The sequence below is a fragment of the Penicillium taxi genome (genome assembly GCF_028828555.1).
Source record: "Penicillium taxi strain IBT 34144 chromosome Unknown utg000005l_segment0_segment0, whole genome shotgun sequence".
NCBI lineage: Eukaryota > Fungi > Ascomycota > Eurotiomycetes > Eurotiales > Aspergillaceae > Penicillium > Penicillium taxi.
The window spans coordinates 2,267,500-2,285,809 of NW_026643207.1; the positions used below are offsets into that span (position 1 = coordinate 2,267,500).

Here is an 18,310-nt window from a genome sequence, read left to right on the forward strand (position 1 = left end):
TGTGTGGTTATGATTATGGTCTAAGTCGACCACTCAGTTCGCTGGACCCTTCTTAATGCAATATTTCACGTGTCCCGCAAGACCAGATGCAAAAAACAATGTAAATCCTTAGAAGCTACAATTTGGAAGTGGCCGACAAATTGCTTCCCAATCTCCGGTGCTCCAGCCAAGCAGGGAGATGAGTAACTCCAACAGCTAACAGCATCTGATTGTTGATCAGATTAGCCAGAAAGCCGGCCAGCAGACTATACACTATGTCGGAAGTGAGCTTCATGCGCAAGATGCTGCTACCAATTCTACCGCCAATTACTGCGAGGAAGCCTTCATCCATGAATGCAGCAATACTCACATAGTCGAAAATTTGATCGATGAGCTGAAGGAATCGAGAGCCATGCTGAAGAAATCGAAGGCCAGGGTGAGCTTTGTCGCTTGAAAGGACTTGCCACCTTTTGTTAACAGTTTCATCTGAATAGTTATCAACGAGAGGATATCTTGAAAGACTTTCAATGGAAACTAAGAAAGAAGACATCGCCTGAGTTGCTCGAATATCAACATCTGTAAATGCGGCAACATTTCACAACAGACTCTGGCTAATGCCATGACTCGATTTCCATTCTGCCTTCCGAGGCCCCATCCAATCATCTTTTCGGGCTCTGCTTCAATCGTAGAGCGCTGGATAAGGCACCAGAAAAACAATTCAATCAAGAAGCTTATTCTTGATCGAAGTTCACGGTTCCAAGGTACATATTGTGTCTTCTTCCTGTGTGGCTCAAATTTCACTGAGAAGCTCGGAAGAGTACATATCCTCGGATGAGTGGACAGTATTGTCAGAAAATCGATGGATGGTGGATGAGTTTGATAAAGACTCCGAGATCAGTGTCTCGTTATTCGGACGTTTTTTCAGCTCGATATTTTCCCAGTCGATGGAACCAGCACGATCAAGGTTTACTGTCTTTGGAAGAGATCAAGGTGTGCCTCTTAGATGCCATAAATATAATGTCAAATATTGTTTAAATATTTTAAACAAATTGCCATCCATTATACCGTTCTATAATTTTCAAATTGGTATCTGCTCACGAAATGAGATGATTCGAATCAAGTTGGGCCGAGCAAGGATTAGAGCGGGTGGCGAGTTCAAATGGTAAGCCCTATGATATGGCTAAGACCAATTTCTGTACTTTGTATAATCAATAGTGCTGCACTAGCCTGAGTGGAGAAATAAAAAACAAAACAAATAATCATGTGAGATAATCTTTTTCGGAAGGATTCATAGAGGAAATGCAGGGTATTCATTCTAGAAGGCATGGAAGGCACAATTTACCAGTCAGTGAGAAGGATCAGGCGGCACGTTCCTGTATGGCTTGGTAGTCCCATAATAGCAATTCCGCGTCTTACGGTGTGTGTCCTTCGGGCACAGCGTTATGCACTTGGTTCGGCGCAATTATGTAAAAGCAATGGGTCAACAATATGGAATCAAAGCAAGTGTGTAGACGTAAACATACTCTGTAAGCCCAAGCTTTTCGGCTACGAGCGAACCAAGCTGTCATACGAACAAGAGCACGCTTTTGCTAGATTCCATAGCTTGATGGTAGCTTCTCATAACCAATCAAGGTCTTTGGATCTGGGCTCGTGCATTTCTCGAGAAAGTAAATAATTCAGACCAGATCCACTCAAGCGATCGCATGGCTTGCAAGTGGATTCGAGACTCTCGAGGTTGCTTTATCCAGAAGTCATGCACGTGTGCTCTCAAGAACTGGGAGTGAGTAGTGTAGTTCGGTATGCATATAATGGGGCTGGAATGGGTCGAAGCGGGGCCCTCCGAAGCCCAGAGCTGAGATTCGAGGACATTTCCATTTTGGGCGACTAGTGTAGCAATGGTGTCTCGGAGTGGAAGTTGATCGAGGTTGAATTGAGGTTTGAACAACGTGGTTAGAACACACATTATGAGTGGAGGGACCTTGGATTTAAAGTGGAGAATACATGGTCTATGCTTATCAACCTTTATCTGAGCAGGGGAGCACGGGGTAAAATAGAGACCTTTCATTGGTCAGTCACACTACATTTAGCTCTTATTGTACGAATTACTATTTCTCAGTCTTGGCTGTAATCACTGATGCAGAATAAAACACAAAAGAAGACAAGCATGTCAAGCAATAGCCAAGGCTTCATAAGCAATAGCCAAGGATTCACAAGCAATAGCCAAGACTCTTCGAGTCCCTTGGCTACAGCAAGGCTGAGATGTATCCAAGGTTATGAATGATATCAAAAATCAACGGGCATACTGAAAAGATAATACTGTTTCAAGGCTCAATTATTACAGACCTAGAGCCAATCAGAACAATTCAATAGCCCATGTTACATTACACTTCTCACTTCTCTCTCGTGGTTCGCGTGCAGAAGACCCATCCTATTGCATTGATCCAGTTGAATCCAGGAACACAGACCAGTTTAGCAAGTCAAAAACGGGTCCATTGTCCGGTAGAGTCTGGCCATAATATTGCATAGTACTCTCTATTCCCAGATGGTCAGGTTCGCCCGACATAACCCCTGCTGTTTAGAAAAGCGAGTCTCCACCCAAATTAAGGATCGTGCCTCCATGCTTACTTTCTATAGGACAACCGACTTGTTGCCCTGCTCAGGTAGCTTGGTTCTGCTTGTCTAGCTTAGTATTTGCCCCGACCATAGGCTGCCTTGCTCACACATGGCATGTCGGTCTTAAGATAAATAATGCATCGGATCTGCACTGTCAGGCTTCTTTTTTCTTCCTCAGTGCGATCCAACTCTCCAATACATCAGTAATTAGGACATTGGGTCTATATCAAGCCTTTGGCTGACAACATCCACTTGTCTTCGACATGGAGCACACTAAGGAATCTCTCCATTCCTCCATTGATGATATGGAGGTTCACGAGAAGGCTGCATTCGATCAAATCATCCGCCCTGCCGATTGCTATACTCCCGATGGTACCTACTGGGCCGATCTCCCCGTCGGTCAACGTGTCAACTTTGCTTTGACACAGGAGCGCATTGAGTCCAAGAAGGAGTGGGAATGGCTGTGCCAGATGTTCAAGGATGATCCTCTGTCGCCAATTTCCTATTACTTCAAGAACTATGTCCTTCCCGGTGCTGGTCTAGGTCTTGAGGGGTAAGTCCGCAGACAACCACTTCTATCAAGAATGTTCAACTGACAGCTGACCTTTCAATTCAATAGTTATGTCCTGTTCTCTATCAGTAACGTCACCACTCTATTCAAGGATGCCTTCAAGAGCTGCTGGAGTACCCACGAGACTTGCGATGCTAGCTGGATTGCCGCCGTCAACTACATGGAGATTGTCGGTATCATGGTCGGCCAGATCCTCGTTGGTTACTTGGGTGATGCGTGAGTAGTCTCCATCAACGCTGAACTTGAGTTGGGGAAATAGCTAATCACTGTCTTTAGCATCGGTCGTCGATGGGGTCTTATTCAGGATGCTGTGATCATGTTCGTTGGTCTGCTCATGCTTACTGCTGCTTGGGGTGTTACCGAGAATGGTTGGGTCATCTGTTACGCCTGGTCTCTCTTCTTCTACTCCATCGGTGTCGGTGGTGAATATCCCATGACTGCCACCCTTGGTATGGAGAACGGCGTGGGCTCTGGTAAGCTCAACGCTTCCCAGGATCGTCTGCACCGTGGCCGTACCGTCGTTGGTGCTTTCCTCATGCAGGGTTGGGGTCAGTTTGCCAACCAGGCTCTCCTCATCCTGCTGCTCCTCATCTTCCACCACGGCTCTGGTGCCCCTCCCATCTCCGCTACCGTTGCCCAGTGGACTTACCGTGTGTCTTTCGCCGTTCCCGCTGTCGGTACTGCCTGGTTGATCTACTACCGTGCCTACCACATGAAGGCCGCCAGCAAGCAGCTCGACGCTCAGAAGAAGAAGGCCTCCGTCACCGGCTACGATACACAGTCACTGAAGCTTACTCTCAAATACTTCACTCCTCGCCTCATCGCCACTGCCGGTGGTTGGTTCGCTAACGATGTCTTCTTCTACGGTAACAAGCTGTTCCAGAGCAAGTTCATCGCTGTCATCAGCCCTGCCTCCAAGAACAATGTTATTACTAGCTGGCTCTGGGCTCTCGCCAACGTTGGTGTCGAGCTTGCCGGTTACTACTCTGCTATGTGGTTCGTCGACAGCAAGCTGTACGGCCGCAAGTGGATGCAGATCGTCGGTTTCTTGCTTTGCTTCATCCTCTTCACCGTCTGCTGCTTCAAGTACGATTACTACATCCAACCAGCCAACATCCACTCCTTCCAGGCCATGTACTTCCTGAGCTCGTACTTCAACCAGTTCGGTCCTAACTGCCTGACCTTCCTTGTCGCTGGTGAGGTCTTCCCCACTCCCATCCGTGGTACTGCTCACGGTATTGCCGCTGCCTTCGGTAAGCTCGGTGCCCTGGTCATCGCCATCGTCGGTTCCTACACCACCGCCCAACAGCAGTTCTACATCGTTCCCTGGTTCGGTCTGTTCGGTGCTCTTGTCACCTGGCTGTTCCTCCCCGATACCACCGGCTTGGATCTCCGCGAGCAGGAGCGCCGCTGGACCTTCATCCGTGAGGGCCGCGAGGCCGAGTACCACGGCCCTGCCGTCCACAGCAAGCACTTGTCTGTCTGGGAGCGCTGGACCGGTAAGGGCAAGTACTACGATGCCGACCTTGACTACCAGCAGAAGGTTGCTGAATTCCGCGCTGAGTGGGAGGTCACCATGGCTGGCCAGGCTGACGAGCACCCCGAGTTCGATGCCGATGACATTGACGATACCCTGACCACCGGCTCCATCCACACCTACTTCAGCCGAACCTCCCCTGAGATGAAGGGCATGAACAAGAATATCAAGGATACTCTTTCTCTCCCTGCTGCTGCTGCTGAGTTCGCCAAGTCCGAGTAAATGTGACCATCATTTGCTAGTTTTGCTGATCTCAATCCCATCCCATCCCATCCCATCCCTGATTCCCATCCCATGTCTGCCTGTGTGGACATCTCTACTCTTTTATTAATCTGTCGTCGCCCTGTGGTTTACTGTCATTCAAAGCTTTTTGGAAACTTTAAGTGCGAGACGAATACCCCCCGAGAATACCCCTGATGTTTTTATCCACTTGTTTATAGAAAATTGTTTTTATGTGTTATGTTATATGCTCGAATGAAAGGCTTGACGAAACGTTCTTCCCTTCAAAGGGTTTGTGCTCCAGTCCACGGGTACTATTCAATGTTATAAATTGGAGTCTTTGGTCTATATATAATCTGCCTATGTACAGTATGTAAATAGCCCTTGTCCTTTCACTATGAACGGTCAGTTCTATGAAAGGAAAGTATTGGAACTGTCCCCAAATCCGAATCTCCAAGAACTATCTATTCCTCAGTACATTTGATCCTCTTTCCAATATGGTTTTTGACCGGAGATTACATGCATGCGAACACTTATAAAAGACTAAACTCCCTCTTGAAAGATGCTCAATGACGAGTTGATTTACGCAAGACACAGTGCCAGGTCCTGTATTGGGGCTCTTCGAGGTGTTCTGTGTCCATATTATTCAATGCGCGATAGATACTGTTAGGGCACCGTGAAGCTCGGCTACCGAATTCCCCGAAGAATGGGTTTTTGGTCTACAGTTCACTTTGAGTGCAGTTTTGGGAACCTTCTGTCCTCTGATAGTTTGGTCAAGATCATCATCGTCATCTGCGCACTGCAGGAAGTGATATTCCATGGTGATTGGATCATAGAATGCCCAGGTGGTGTTATAAAACTAATAAAGGATGAAGAAAGAGATGGCTTACACAGTCAAATGGGGCTACACCAAGACATCATTTAATCTTCAATGATAGTTCCAAGCAAGATTCCAAGGTTGTGACCCCAGGCGTTGGAATAAAGAGCTGCAATGGGAATATAGTCATGATGCCCTGTTTTTCTTCTTCTGCCTCAGCGATTTTAATATGCCCGTCCACGAATTTAGTTGTGACCTTCAGCTGTACTCAGTTATGTAGGTATCAATCAAGCCAAATTCTCATGAAACACGACTTCACATAATCTTGGAAGTATAGCTTTGTCTTATTGTTTGAATACACTCGACTCCATTTAGTTATTCAAGAACATTTTTGAGTCCATCCATACTTACCTCAGTTTTGTCCCAGAGTTGTTTGTACCTACATAGGTAGGTTATACTAGTTCCTCGGGAGCTAGCGCACTTTGTAACGATGGTGGTACATCTAGCCACTAAATGAGATTTGATTTGATCTTGTCACATTTGGGCTTCATATGTGTAGCTAGCAGAAAAGATGAAATATCATTGTCAGGCTGAGTTGGGGTGCTATGGCGTCCCGGAGTCCCTTGACAGCATCCAATTAACTATCTGGTTAGAGGCCCAATCCCTGGCCCAATATTGGATATGGCCAGACTCCTGATCTTGAAATTTCAATTATGACACCTGACTATCCTGAATCCTGATATCATATGCAAATATCGTACAATGAGTACATCCATGGATGTTGTGATTCATGTTGGACTAGAAGTATCACATCAGGCAATCTGGGTACTTGTGAGGGTAGTGAGATACTTCACGTGAAAGTAGCATTTAGGGATCATAAATCATCCAAGTTTGAATTTTTGAGTTTATTCGAGTTGATTGATTTATTTCAAGATACTGGACCCTGGTTATGTGAAATTGAAGCAGTGTATAATCAAGAAAAAAAAGACCTAAAGAAGCCAATCAGTCAACTCTGCTCCGTACGCCACTGCTTCCCACGCCGTTGATAGATACCCGGAATATAATTAATCCGTCCCCACCTCCGGAGCGTTGCCCTCGCAAAAAGTAGCCGATCACTCGACAGTCTCCAACTTCCCCTTACCTTTACATTGATGTGCCAAAATGAAGTTCTTCGAAAATAAATTCACATATGAATACTCCTTCCCCGCCGTATCTCTAGCCTACTTCTTACGCTACCCGAATCCTTACTCTCGCCATGTTCTTACAACCGATGTCATTGATCGCTATATCGACCCGAAGACCCAGCGTCTCCATACCATTCGGCTCCATCTTAAAAAGTCAAAGATCCCATCAGGAATTTTGAAGCTGCTACCAAAAGGAATGGGTGGCTCTGACAATTCCGGCCAGAGCTATATTCTTGAAACTACTGTGGTTGATCCTAAAGAGGGCTGGATGGAGACCGATTCACGTAACATGGAATGGACCGGTATTCTTAGTGTTGTTGAAAAGCAGCGCTACCAGGGCCACACATCGGAATCTGACATGCGCGCCGTTGATAGCGTCTCAATGGATAAGAGAGCTGAGCAGACCACCGTACGCACAACTGTGACCTTCCGATCCCGACTCGGTCAGGGTAAACTTCTTGGCCGTAAAAAGACCGATACAACTCCTGGTCAAAATGAGGTCGAAGAAGAGGCTCCGAAGAAGGGATTTTTCTCTGCTCTTTCCACTGCTGGTATTCAGCGCTCAATTGAGCTGATTGGAGTCAGCAGAACTCGGGATGCCGTCATGAAGAGCAAGGAAGGAATGAACGTGGTCCTGGAGCGACTGCGCAAGGGTGGAATCGTCGGTGTTTTGGAGAACATGCGACGAGATCGTGAGGCATTTGGACCGGTTGTCCCTGGAAGTACACGTGGTTGAACGACATTGTTCAATGACGACGAATAAGCGACAACATCCACTTTATGATTATCATGTCCAACACATGATAACCTGCATACCTCTCAGCAGTTGTTTTTTTTTTTTTTTAAATTTTACCAGCGTGGAGTTATGGGGTTGTGCATTTTGGACGGACACTCTCCTTGGATTTGTTTTATTTTTTTTCATATTTTTATTTTTTTTTTTTCAGAAAGTTGTTTTGGAAAAAAAAATTGTATATTACTACAACTTTCTGCTTGAAGCAGTGTATGATACTTGTTGAATCACTTCGGATATTTATCTTCTACCTCTGTCAGGTCGTATCCCGAGGTTAGCTTATGCTGTCTAGGAGCAAGTAGGAAAAATGAGGTAGACATTTATAGCTAGGTACTGCACATTGCCTGAGCAAGAGTGCCAATAAGCTACATACATAGATTCAATGGCACCTATCGAAGTCTTGATATAATTCCTAATCGCAAGCTTCCATGAAGAAATTTTGATTTTTGTCTACTCAGGTCTACTTGACTTGTACTTTTGTTCTTGCGATAAATTCACAAACCGAAAACTCGAGTTGAATCCAACAGGAAAAGGGCTCAATCCCAAGAGATCCTAATAGTATAGAGTTAGTAATATTCTGAAAAGATATATAGAGATACTCACAAAAGCATGATCCCTGCTCCGACAGCAACAGCCAAAAACTGGGTGATAGTCTGTCGAATCTCGGCACCCTTATCTTTGCCAGTCTCTAGCAACTCCGGGATGACAGCAACAGTGCCAACATACAGGAATGTTCCTGCAGTGAAGGGAAGGAGCATATCACCCCAGGTAAGGCTTGTGCCCAAGAGTCCGGAAGCAGCACCGTCTTCAACCATGGTCCCATTACCGCCGAACTCCTGGACAGCAATTCCAATAAGAGTACCGAGGAACGCACCAATTGCAGTAACAAATTGCGCACCCATGGCCTTTCTCTTCGAAAACCCGGACTGGATCAGCAGAGCGAAGTCACCAACCTCATGGGGGATTTCGTGGAAGAACACGGCGACAGTGGTAGTGGCGCCGATAGTAGGCGACGCATAGAAAGACGAAGATAGGGCCAGGCCATCAGTGATGTTGTGAGTGAAGTCAGCAATGAGGTTCAAGTACCCGCCCAGCTTGACGCTAGGATTGATCTCCTTCTCTGGCGTTGAGGTAAGAGTTTCCTGGGTAGGTTGAGCTCTCTTGCGCTGCTTCAGCTCACCAGTGGATTGATTGACAGTAGCACTAGTTGTAGATGCGGTTGCTGTGTCGGCGTGCGCATGGCTGTGCGAGTGGTCATGGCCACCCTCGCCCCCTGTTGCGATGCGCAGGGTCTTGTCCATTGCAACAAAAGTGAAGAAGCCGACCATGATGCCGAGACCGAGGAGGAGATTCTTGTTCGGTTCGACCATTACAAAGCTGACATGATCTGGAGAACTTTCACCCAAGAAAATCTCTGGGAGCAGGTGGAACAATGTGTCACCCAATAGTCCACCCACTGCGAAGGCAACCATGACCGACAGCGACGAGGGATCGATATTGGGAGGGCATAGTGCTAGGAGAAAATCTAGAAAGTTGGTTAGATTGGATTGGGAGAATTCTAGACGACAAATTCTAGCATACTGGGAGGACCAGAGATATAAGCCGTGGCCAAGAGCGCGTTAACAGCTGGGCTCCCTGGGAAGAGAACGGAGAATATTTTGGCAGTAAAGCTAGGTGTCTGGGGAGTGGTGGCGCGTTTATATTCATTCAGAGACTCCACAAGGGCACAGCTCTATAAAATATTAGTAGCCATCGAGAGAAGAGCCTGTGAGGTCTATTTAGGCATACCTGCAGTTGCTCCTCAATCTCACTGACAGACAGATCTTCGGGGTTCACATTAGCAGCGGCTAGAACAGAAAACAAAAAGCATCCAGCAAAAAGGGCAAGGCCCATGCTGTGTGATGGAAGGAACCGTGATGCCATAATTGCCATTGTAGGAATTAAAGCCTGGTATAAAGGACAGCTCAGGCAGTACAACTGCAGAGTGGAACAAACAACGTTCTTATCGCCACGTTATCTCGGTCTCTGGAGCAAACATGCCAAGCCTTATCATGCAAACTCCAAAAAAAGTTTCGATAACGATAATTCCAATCTTCACGCAACATCCAAACTACTCAACAAAGAAACAATGGGTAAAATCCTGCAGAAGAGAAAGAACCGCTCTGGCCTTACCAAGGCCCGGGCTAAGTACAGCCGCCGGAAGAACGGTAACAAGAAGATCAATGTTCTCGGTAACGCCATCATCGCCGAAAACTGGTATGCCTTCCAGAAAAGAAAAATGCTTGTTGTATTACTCGGACATGATGCGCTAACAATGCAAAACAGGGACAAGAAGCTCACCCTCACTCAAAACTACAATCGGCTTGGTTTGCTACACAAATTAAACGCCCCGGCCGGTGGTAAAGAACGACTTCCCGGACAAGGAGAACTCACTGTGGACTCGCACTCTATGCACATTAAGGGCAGTGGCAAGGCAGCAGCTCAGATCAACTTGGGTGAAACACGAGTCGAGCGTGACGAAGCCGGCAATATTCTACGAGTGATTCACGATGATGACGAGATTGAAGTGGCCGGTCAGAAACGACGACGCGCGAACCCGCTCAATGACCCTCTGAACGATCTATCCGACAACGAAGTGGATATTGAAACCTCTGGTCCCAAGACAGACGTTGTGAAGCAGTTGGAGCGCCAGGCGGACTTGGAGGGAGTCGATGCCAAGGCCAAAAAGCCTCGTTTCCAGAGCCAGCGCGAGACAGAGTGGGTTTTGCGGCTGATTGAGAAGCACGGGGAGAATTATTCTGCTATGACTCGTGACCGCAAGCTGAACCCCATGCAGCAGACTGAGGGTGACTTGCGGAGGAGAATTAACAAGTGGAAGAAGACTCAGGAGTGATGAGAGAAGTTGTGGGATTCCTTGAGCATTTGGTTCCGGCGATTGAGGCGTTTAAATGTTTATAAAAGTTTTCCATGATAATTTATGAGCAGTGACTACAGTCATGTATCACTAGGCTACGCTCGTAACAGGTCGGGTGCCTGCGCAGCTGAGTGGCATGGAATTGAACAAATACATATAAGAGTTATCAAGAACTTTGTATCATGCGTGGTATCGTGGTATCGTAAGTGATCAGTTATTCTGGAGGGTCGAGTATGTAACGATGCCAGATGGAGGGAGGTTCATGCGTTGTACAACTCGCGCCCACCGTCGACGCCGCCATTCTCCTACCCCGAATGATGCAGGGGCCTCTTCCCAATCGCGACCGGAGGAATCGTCCTTGGAAGTTGTATGTTGAGCGGAAGACGAAGGCTTTTCATCAATTGCTAGATCACCGTAAGCCATGATAGGTATCTGTTCATCCTCTGGTGATGGATCAGATGGAAGATCCCATACCCAACCTCCAATCTCATCGACAGTGGAATTGCCATCTGAGGTCTCGCCTGGGACCTCAAATCCAACGCCAGTAATCATACGCTCCATCACCCACTCCCGACAATCGAGGTCAAGCTCCCACTTTTTGCTTTTCCACTGCCAACCAGATGGGGGTTGCACGTCGTCAAAGAATCGACACCCACGAGGCCGATCCCCAGCAATGCGAGACGGGGACAGCGGGTAGTATGGCTGAGGACTAAACAAGAAAATCTCCCACCCAGACTCCGAAGACCCCGGAGCCCGGTGCTGGATCTCGAAAATCTCAACTTCTCGCTCTTCCGGATCGCTATCCACTATGATCTCCGCCAGCTGCTCCATGGCAGACATTACTGCAGATGGATTAGCAGGAACATTTTTCCCGAAGAATTCTTTGTTTTCGTCACTGTCATCAATTGCAGACTGGTCCATTCCACCAACATCCTCCATGAAGTCCTGAAAGAAGAGTCGAATTTTAGGGTTATTTAATAGCAGGGCTGCATTTCCACCAACGAGCATGATTAGTCTGAGAGGGAGAAGATGTGCTGTCAAAAATAGAACCGCTGTAGCAACTGTACATCCTAGGAAGAGAGTCGATGATAGTTTCTCATCAGAAAAGTTTGTCAACGGGGCCACCGCCGAAATTGTCGCATCATGAACATCTGAGAAGTCTGCCATAACGTTCTGAAGATCCCTCATGTTTCGAAGGAAATCCTTAGAAGTCTCAGAAGCTGGTTTAATTGTTTGGGCCGGCGCCAGCGCCGGTCCTCCATAAGAGTAATAAGGAGTTGTACTAGATGTAGAAGTGACTGGTGGAGGTGGATGACGAGTCACAAAAGCAGGAACCATGATCTTGAGTAGTATAACCACTAGTGGCAAGATCAATAAGAGTTGTGGATCCAAGCAAATGAACGAGTAGATAAAGAGAAATGAGAGAGTATGAGTTGGCTTATTCCAGGCTAGTAAGAGTTCCACATCTTGCTGGAACAAAAAGACCACGCCGATTCTATATATGTATTTTTTTAGAGAGGTTTAGAATAATCATATATTGTTTTTCTCACCTTGCATTGAAGCGGCGGAAGTTATTTGCCATTGTTGGAAGACTGAAAGGTGGTTTCTTAGTGGTTGTCTCAAAGGCCTTGTTCCCCGTAGTTCTCTCATCCTCGTCGTTGTCTGAGGGGATGACTTGCTGGAGAAGCCTGAGTTAAGTGGCGTCAGCGATGCCATACATGAAATCAGGCGACAGATGAATTGTAGACTTGACTTACTTGGTAAACAGCCTATCCTGGATAAAAGCCTTTGAAAAGGATGCTCTTGAATGCGTACTATCGAGCGATCCTTGACTTGAACGTCTCGGCTTCGGACCCATAGCTGGACCACTAGGGGATTCTGGGGCTTCCATACTGTAAGTTCAAATGTTCTTAAAGCTCATGAATATGTCATGATTGTTTTCAAGTGGCTGTTGAGAGAGGGAAGATGAGGACGGGATGTCAGGTGTCATTTAGACATCAGTATACCCGTTAAATTACGGAATTGCACCTAAAATTGGGTGGAAAGGGCTGTACCGCGTATGGATCAAGATCGGCAAAATCAATACGCTTCGGGTTGGATAAGAGTCTACCGTTTAAACGCTTGCAGATTCTCTCAATCAGGGGAAGCTATTTGTCTACTTCCTTTTTTTCCCCTCCACTATCTTCGTCGTACTTTCCTTTCTTCTTTTTCCTCTTCTCTCTTCTCTGTCCTTTTCCCTCTTTGTGCTTTGTTTAGTGGATCCTGAACTGGGTATCCATTGCGACCGCCCACTTGCCCCAGCAACACTTATTTGCTCTACCCAAAAATTAGTCCTCCAGTTGCTCTGTACCCAAAGATCTTTCGCTAGGTTTTTTTCTTCTCTTCCTGGCACCTTGAACGGCATTCCCTCTTTTCGATCCTCCGATATGGACCGGTAGCTGTTCTACTAGACACGGGTCGCGCGACTTTAGGTCATTTCCTTGTTTGGATCCCCATATGTTCTCCTGAATGCCATTGCGATTGATAAACGATAGTCCTCAGGTTCTGACAATCAGAAGGAGGTCAATTTGTACACTGTCCTCCGCTGTTTGGAGCCGCGGTTAGAATTTTGAATAATGCAGACCAGATCCTCACAGCCTCCGGGGAGGGGTCAAAACGGTTCATCGAACCCCTCAAAAAACGATGATTCAGGCTCTGGTGGTAGGCTTCCTATATTTTGGTCCCTCGTTACCGACGTCATGTTTTGACACACTTCATAACAGCAGAAACTCCATCCCGCAGACGTATCCAAAAGTCCGCATCTACAACCTTTCATACCTTGGATACATCAAGCAATCCCGAACATCCGAGCTCGAATGGTCAACCTCCCAGTTTATCAAATCGGAGAAGGATGTCCATTCGAGGTCAACAACCTCCTCAGGGGCCCCGTCCACCACAGGATGCTTCGCGCTGGAAGTGAGTGAACTTCAATACCTCTTTCGCCCCCCTATTGCTGCTTCGGCCAAGGACGTCCATAAACCTAACCATAATCTCTGCATAGCAAACAAATCGGCAGCACATATCTTCACTCGCAAAACTCGTCTATCGACTCAGCGAACGGGTCAACCAAAAGTTATAATCTCCGATCAACTAGCATGGGAAACCTGGCGAAGATAGCACCCACTCAACCCTCCTCGGAGAATCTGGACTTTCTTGCGCCTATCAACTTTGATGACTTTCACAATAGCATCATGACAGAAGCCAGCTTGAACCACTTTCCCCTGCCTGGAAAGGGCGGGGCGGGGTCTGAAAATCGAGATTCGGGGTTGTCAACGAACAGCTCTTGGACAAACCACAGCTATGAAAGTCAAATCTCGGATCGCACTCGAGGAACATCTCGCCGCAAAAGTGAGGTTGCACGCTCTATAGGTCAAAATCCTGCGAACCCGCCTCTATCAGTCACATCTTCCAATACACGAGCGCGTCGTCAAAGTCTCGCTCAGTCGCAGCCTTCGAGTGGGACTAGTGCTGTTCCGCGAGGTTCCTCACGAAAGTCGATCAGCTCTGGCGCGTTTGCTCACACCAATGCGTCCGCCAGGCGCGCGAGTTTGAGTATGCGTAATAAAGTCGGTAGTACTGACATTCGACCGGGTTCTAAGGATTCAAACACTTCAAGAACCTCAAGAGATTCAGCCAACCTCCCTTTTCAGCGGGTTCCGCCGTTGGAGACAAATAAAGATGAATCAAAAGTCCCTTTTTCAGTGAGAAGTCAGAAGGCAAAATCTTTCCAGCCGACTGCACATCAACCGCGTGGTCCCTATTTAACTACGTCTGAAACAACCGATCTTGCTCGATCTTCCTCAACAGATGCCGTTCGCACACCTAGTAAAGACACACAAGGGGAAGCAGGGATCAACTCCAAGCGCATGTCTGTTATGCCGCATGCAACAGGCTTGGGCGCCCGTACAATTAGCCCAACTGACGCGCGACGTATGAAACGGATGTCAATTGCTCCTCCCGCGCCTCCTATACCGCAAACTCCACCTACTCAGACGGAACCCCTGCCGGTCCAAACTTTATCAACCACTCAATCTCCCTCCTTTCTACCGAGAAAGAGTGTCACACCTTCCTCCAATAGAACAACCCCAGACCCTAACCGAAAATCATACAGCTCCGGTATTTCTTTGTCGTCAAATACGAGCTACAACTCTGTGCGAAACTCTGGAAGCTCGCTTCAGCCGCGCCTTTCACAGAACTTTTCATCTTCACGATTGCCTACACCCAAGCCTCGCACAGATCAATCAGCAAATAATACAGGAGAAGAGGTCCCCCCTGTTCCCGCCATTCCCAAAGCATATGAGTCCCCCAAGGGCGAGTTTGAGGGGCCTATGTTTCCTTCTGTACAAAGAAAACCCAGTTTGCCAGTTGATATTAGTCTTCTGAGTATTGCACAACCTCAAGATTCGGAACATAACAGCCTATCAAATACCTCAGGTGATGACAATAATGACCTGGCTCACCAAACTCCCAAAACACCAGAGGCACGAACGCGAACCTCTACGGTTCTGGGTCGCAAAGGTTTACAGCCTCTCAAGCTGCCACCTTTGAATCTTCTGCCCCTGGGAACTCCAATGGCCGCAAAGATCGAGGCCTTGAAGGATAGGGACAATGAACGAAAATCCTACACCCCGCATCATCTTCTATCGAAGACTCCGAGTACACCAATGACCGCATCCAAAGCCAATTTCTGGGCTTACGATGACGACGACGGCAGGATTTCTGCCAATCAATTACGGAGCAGTACCTCTCATTTCGCAATGAGCTCTAACTCCACAGCAACACTGCGAGCGAACAGCAGTCCCTTCGATACGCTTAATGGTACCGGCAATATTTCCCCATACGCGTCGTACGCCTTAGCGAAGGAGAATCCCGAGTTCAATACTCTCCGTCAACAGGCGGCCAGTGGAGACTACTCCCCTGGTGCTCCTCATCCGCAGAAACTGGCTGCTTCGCGACCTCAAACGCAGAGTGCTATCTTCACACCCTCTACGGAAAGTCTTGGTCAGATCTCAACACCATCCGAGCCAGAGAGTCCCGCCGTATCTAGCACGTCTCTTCGAGATCGTTTGAATGTGGCACGAATCCGGAGCAACTCTAAGCCGAAACAGGCATTGGAAGTCGATACGGAGTCGGTAAAGTACAACGGCATGCCGCCACCTAAGATTCCCGCTTCTGCAACCTGGAACAATCTGTCTCTTGGAAAATCAAGCAGCCCGAGTCACAAATCCCATCATCTCAATACTCGACGCAAGTCATCAGCCTCGAGTGTCACACTGCCAGTCACCACCTCACAGAAGCCAAGTACTGGCAGTGAACAAAATATTACCCTGAAACCCAGTCCTTCTAACGATTCCACCGGAAGCGATCAGTCAAGTAAGCGTTCCGCTTCAAAGTATGTGTCTTCGGTTCAGAAGATGATTAGCACTGCTCGTTCTAGTCCAGCCGCCTCTTCTCGGGCGACGACTGACAGTAGTGGTGTGGATGCCGATATCGTGGTTGCAGATGATGAGATGAGGAGACTAGGATCCAAGCGGAAGGATTTCGAAAAGGCAGCGAAATCGTTGGACGAGCTACGTCACAAGGCCGGGCCGAAGGATCGAGTCAGTCCTGCTGCTGCCCTCAAGATGGCTAATCTGAATATCTTCGAGCGTGGTGAAATCATTGACTACAGAGATGTTTTCTTCTGCGGCACCCAAAACGCAAGGAAACATGTAGGGGATCTCCACTCCGGTGCTGCCAACTTTGGGTACGACGATGATCGCGGTGACTATAACATTGTGAATGGCGATCATCTTGCATACCGTTACGAGGTTGTTGATCTTTTGGGCAAGGGAAGCTTCGGTCAAGTCGTAAGATGCGTTGACCATAAGACTGGTGCTCTCGTTGCAGTGAAGATCATCCGGAACAAAAAGCGATTCCACCAGCAGGCTTTGATCGAAGTCAACCTACTCCGCAAGTTGAAGGACTGGGATCCTGAAGGTCGCTACAGCGTGGTGAAGTTTGTGGAAAATTTTTATTTCCGTGGTCATCTCTGCATCTCGACTGAACTACTCGGCATCAACCTTTATGAGTTTATCAAGGCACACGACTTCCGTGGCTTCAATCTTAAGCTCATTCGCCGTTTCACGAAGCAAATGCTCAGCAGTCTTGTGTTATTGCATGCAAAGAAGGTCATTCACTGCGATTTGAAGCCGGAGAACGTTCTTCTTGTTCATCCGATGAGTTCTGAGATTCGTGTTATTGACTTCGGATCGAGCTGTTTTGAGAACGAAAAGGTCTATACCTACATTCAGAGTCGATTCTACCGTTCTCCTGAAGTCATTCTTGGAATGTCTTACGGCATGCCCATTGACATGTGGAGTCTTGGCTGTATCATGGCTGAATTATTCACCGGTTATCCGATCTTCCCTGGCGAGAATGAACAGGAGCAGCTGGCCTGCATTATGGAAGTCTTTGGACCTCCCGAGAAACACTTAATTGAGAAGAGCACGCGCAAGAAGCTTTTCTTCGATTCCTTGGGTAAGCCGCGACTGACTGTCTCCTCCAAAGGACGACGTCGCCGCCCCAGCACCAAGGAACTCCGCCAAGTTCTTAAATGTGACGATGACGCTTTCCTCGATTTCATTACCCGCTGTCTTCGCTGGGATCCGGCCCGACGATTGACTCCGCACGACGCTTTGAAGCACGAATTCATCACCGGTGTCAAGTTAGTCTCTCGACCCCGGATGTACACCGCAACGAACTCTCCGGGTAAGCGCAGCGCCACGATTTCCTCTACTGCGCGGCCACTTCCCGAACCCCCCGCTTCGAAGCCTGGACCATTCCTTCGCCATCGCGAGATGTCGACTCATTCTCCAGTCAAAGGGAAGCGCGTCTCGACTATGAGCGGTCTTCCTCCATCCAGCCCTGCTAAGCGAACGTCAAACAATTCCACCACATCTGCGACTGCGCTGCCTCGTGCTTCAGCAAGGAGCATCAGTGGTAGACCTGACCTCGCAACTGCGGCGGCTGCAACAAGCTTAGTGAGTACAAAAAAGCGCTGGGATCTGGGAACTTGAAATGCTGACCAACCGCACAGAGGACGAAGTAACGGAATCCCATCCCCCCTTTCTCATGCTTTTGATGTCCGCTTCTCATCTCTGTAATCATAATTCATGTGTTCTTTTCCCTTGCTTTTTTTTTCACTTCATTTCTTTTCTTCCTTGTGTCGGGTGGTTTGTCATGTCGGCATATGAACCCACGGTTCATCCTATACCCGTCATGTTCGTTGACAGCATTTGCATTTGAGCCCTGATATGATTTTGTGAGGGGCTATTATGCTCTTGCCCCTCGTTCTTTGCTTTACTTTGATGACTTTCTTCATAAGGGCCTTTTCGGTCCTGCCATTGTACATTTTCTAAATTTTTGCATCCTTTAAAGGATTCATGGTGTTAGTTACTGATGTAGAGCATTCAGACTTACAATTGATGCATTATTTGCTAAGTTTGCTAATATTGCTAATTTTTTTGCTCCCCGAAATACGTGGATTTTCTAGTCTATGTAGATGAAGCTGTCTAAATTTGTACCTGAAACTTGACTGTAAAGTGGGTCTGCAATCGGGCTACTTGGCCTCATCCTCTTATCGCTTTCTCCACCTTCAATAACTTT

General features: G+C 47.5%; 8 protein-coding genes across 8 annotated transcripts; 4 read left to right on the forward strand and 4 right to left on the reverse strand.

Moving 5' to 3' along the window:
- Window positions 1-115: 115 nt before the first annotated feature.
- Window positions 116-529, reverse strand: N7495_008183 (uncharacterized protein; the record flags this gene model as incomplete). The annotated part of the gene is made up of 1 exon (XM_057210834.1): window positions 116-529. The coding sequence occupies one exon, from the start codon at window positions 527-529 to the stop codon at window positions 116-118; it is 414 nt and encodes a 137-aa protein (XP_057060377.1).
- Window positions 530-1,606: 1,077 nt separating this feature from the next.
- Window positions 1,607-1,942, reverse strand: N7495_008184 (uncharacterized protein; the record flags this gene model as incomplete). The annotated part of the gene is made up of 1 exon (XM_057210835.1): window positions 1,607-1,942. One exon carries the CDS (start codon window positions 1,940-1,942, stop codon window positions 1,607-1,609), a length of 336 nt encoding a protein of 111 aa, XP_057060378.1.
- Window positions 1,943-2,855: 913 nt separating this feature from the next.
- N7495_008185 (uncharacterized protein) lies at window positions 2,856-4,922 on the forward strand (the record flags this gene model as incomplete). Its single annotated transcript, XM_057210836.1, has 3 exons — window positions 2,856-3,145; window positions 3,212-3,379; window positions 3,440-4,922. The coding sequence occupies 3 exons, from the start codon at window positions 2,856-2,858 to the stop codon at window positions 4,920-4,922; spliced, it is 1,941 nt and encodes a 646-aa protein (XP_057060379.1).
- A 1,975-nt stretch (window positions 4,923-6,897) lies between these two features.
- On the forward strand, window positions 6,898-7,656 carry N7495_008186 (MSF1 domain protein; the record flags this gene model as incomplete). The annotated part of the gene is made up of 1 exon (XM_057210837.1): window positions 6,898-7,656. The coding sequence occupies one exon, from the start codon at window positions 6,898-6,900 to the stop codon at window positions 7,654-7,656; it is 759 nt and encodes a 252-aa protein (XP_057060380.1).
- A 590-nt stretch (window positions 7,657-8,246) lies between these two features.
- On the reverse strand, window positions 8,247-9,603 carry N7495_008187 (Zn(2+) transporter YKE4; the record flags this gene model as incomplete). The annotated part of the gene is made up of 4 exons (XM_057210838.1): window positions 8,247-8,262; window positions 8,314-9,235; window positions 9,292-9,442; window positions 9,499-9,603. 4 exons carry the CDS (start codon window positions 9,601-9,603, stop codon window positions 8,247-8,249), a joined length of 1,194 nt encoding a protein of 397 aa, XP_057060381.1.
- Window positions 9,604-9,838: 235 nt separating this feature from the next.
- Window positions 9,839-10,603, forward strand: N7495_008188 (nucleolar protein 16; the record flags this gene model as incomplete). The annotated part of the gene is made up of 2 exons (XM_057210839.1): window positions 9,839-9,966; window positions 10,036-10,603. 2 exons carry the CDS (start codon window positions 9,839-9,841, stop codon window positions 10,601-10,603), a joined length of 696 nt encoding a protein of 231 aa, XP_057060382.1.
- Window positions 10,604-10,834: 231 nt separating this feature from the next.
- N7495_008189 (PEX28-32 family peroxisomal membrane protein) lies at window positions 10,835-12,515 on the reverse strand (the record flags this gene model as incomplete). The annotated part of the gene is made up of 3 exons (XM_057210840.1): window positions 10,835-12,119; window positions 12,175-12,312; window positions 12,382-12,515. The coding sequence occupies 3 exons, from the start codon at window positions 12,513-12,515 to the stop codon at window positions 10,835-10,837; spliced, it is 1,557 nt and encodes a 518-aa protein (XP_057060383.1).
- Window positions 12,516-13,251: 736 nt separating this feature from the next.
- On the forward strand, window positions 13,252-17,721 carry N7495_008190 (putative protein kinase; the record flags this gene model as incomplete). The annotated part of the gene is made up of 3 exons (XM_057210841.1): window positions 13,252-13,324; window positions 13,387-13,579; window positions 13,665-17,721. Coding segments are annotated over 3 exons (4,323 nt in total), but the record flags the coding sequence as incomplete, so codon positions are not given.
- Between the last annotated feature and the right edge of the window lie 589 nt (window positions 17,722-18,310).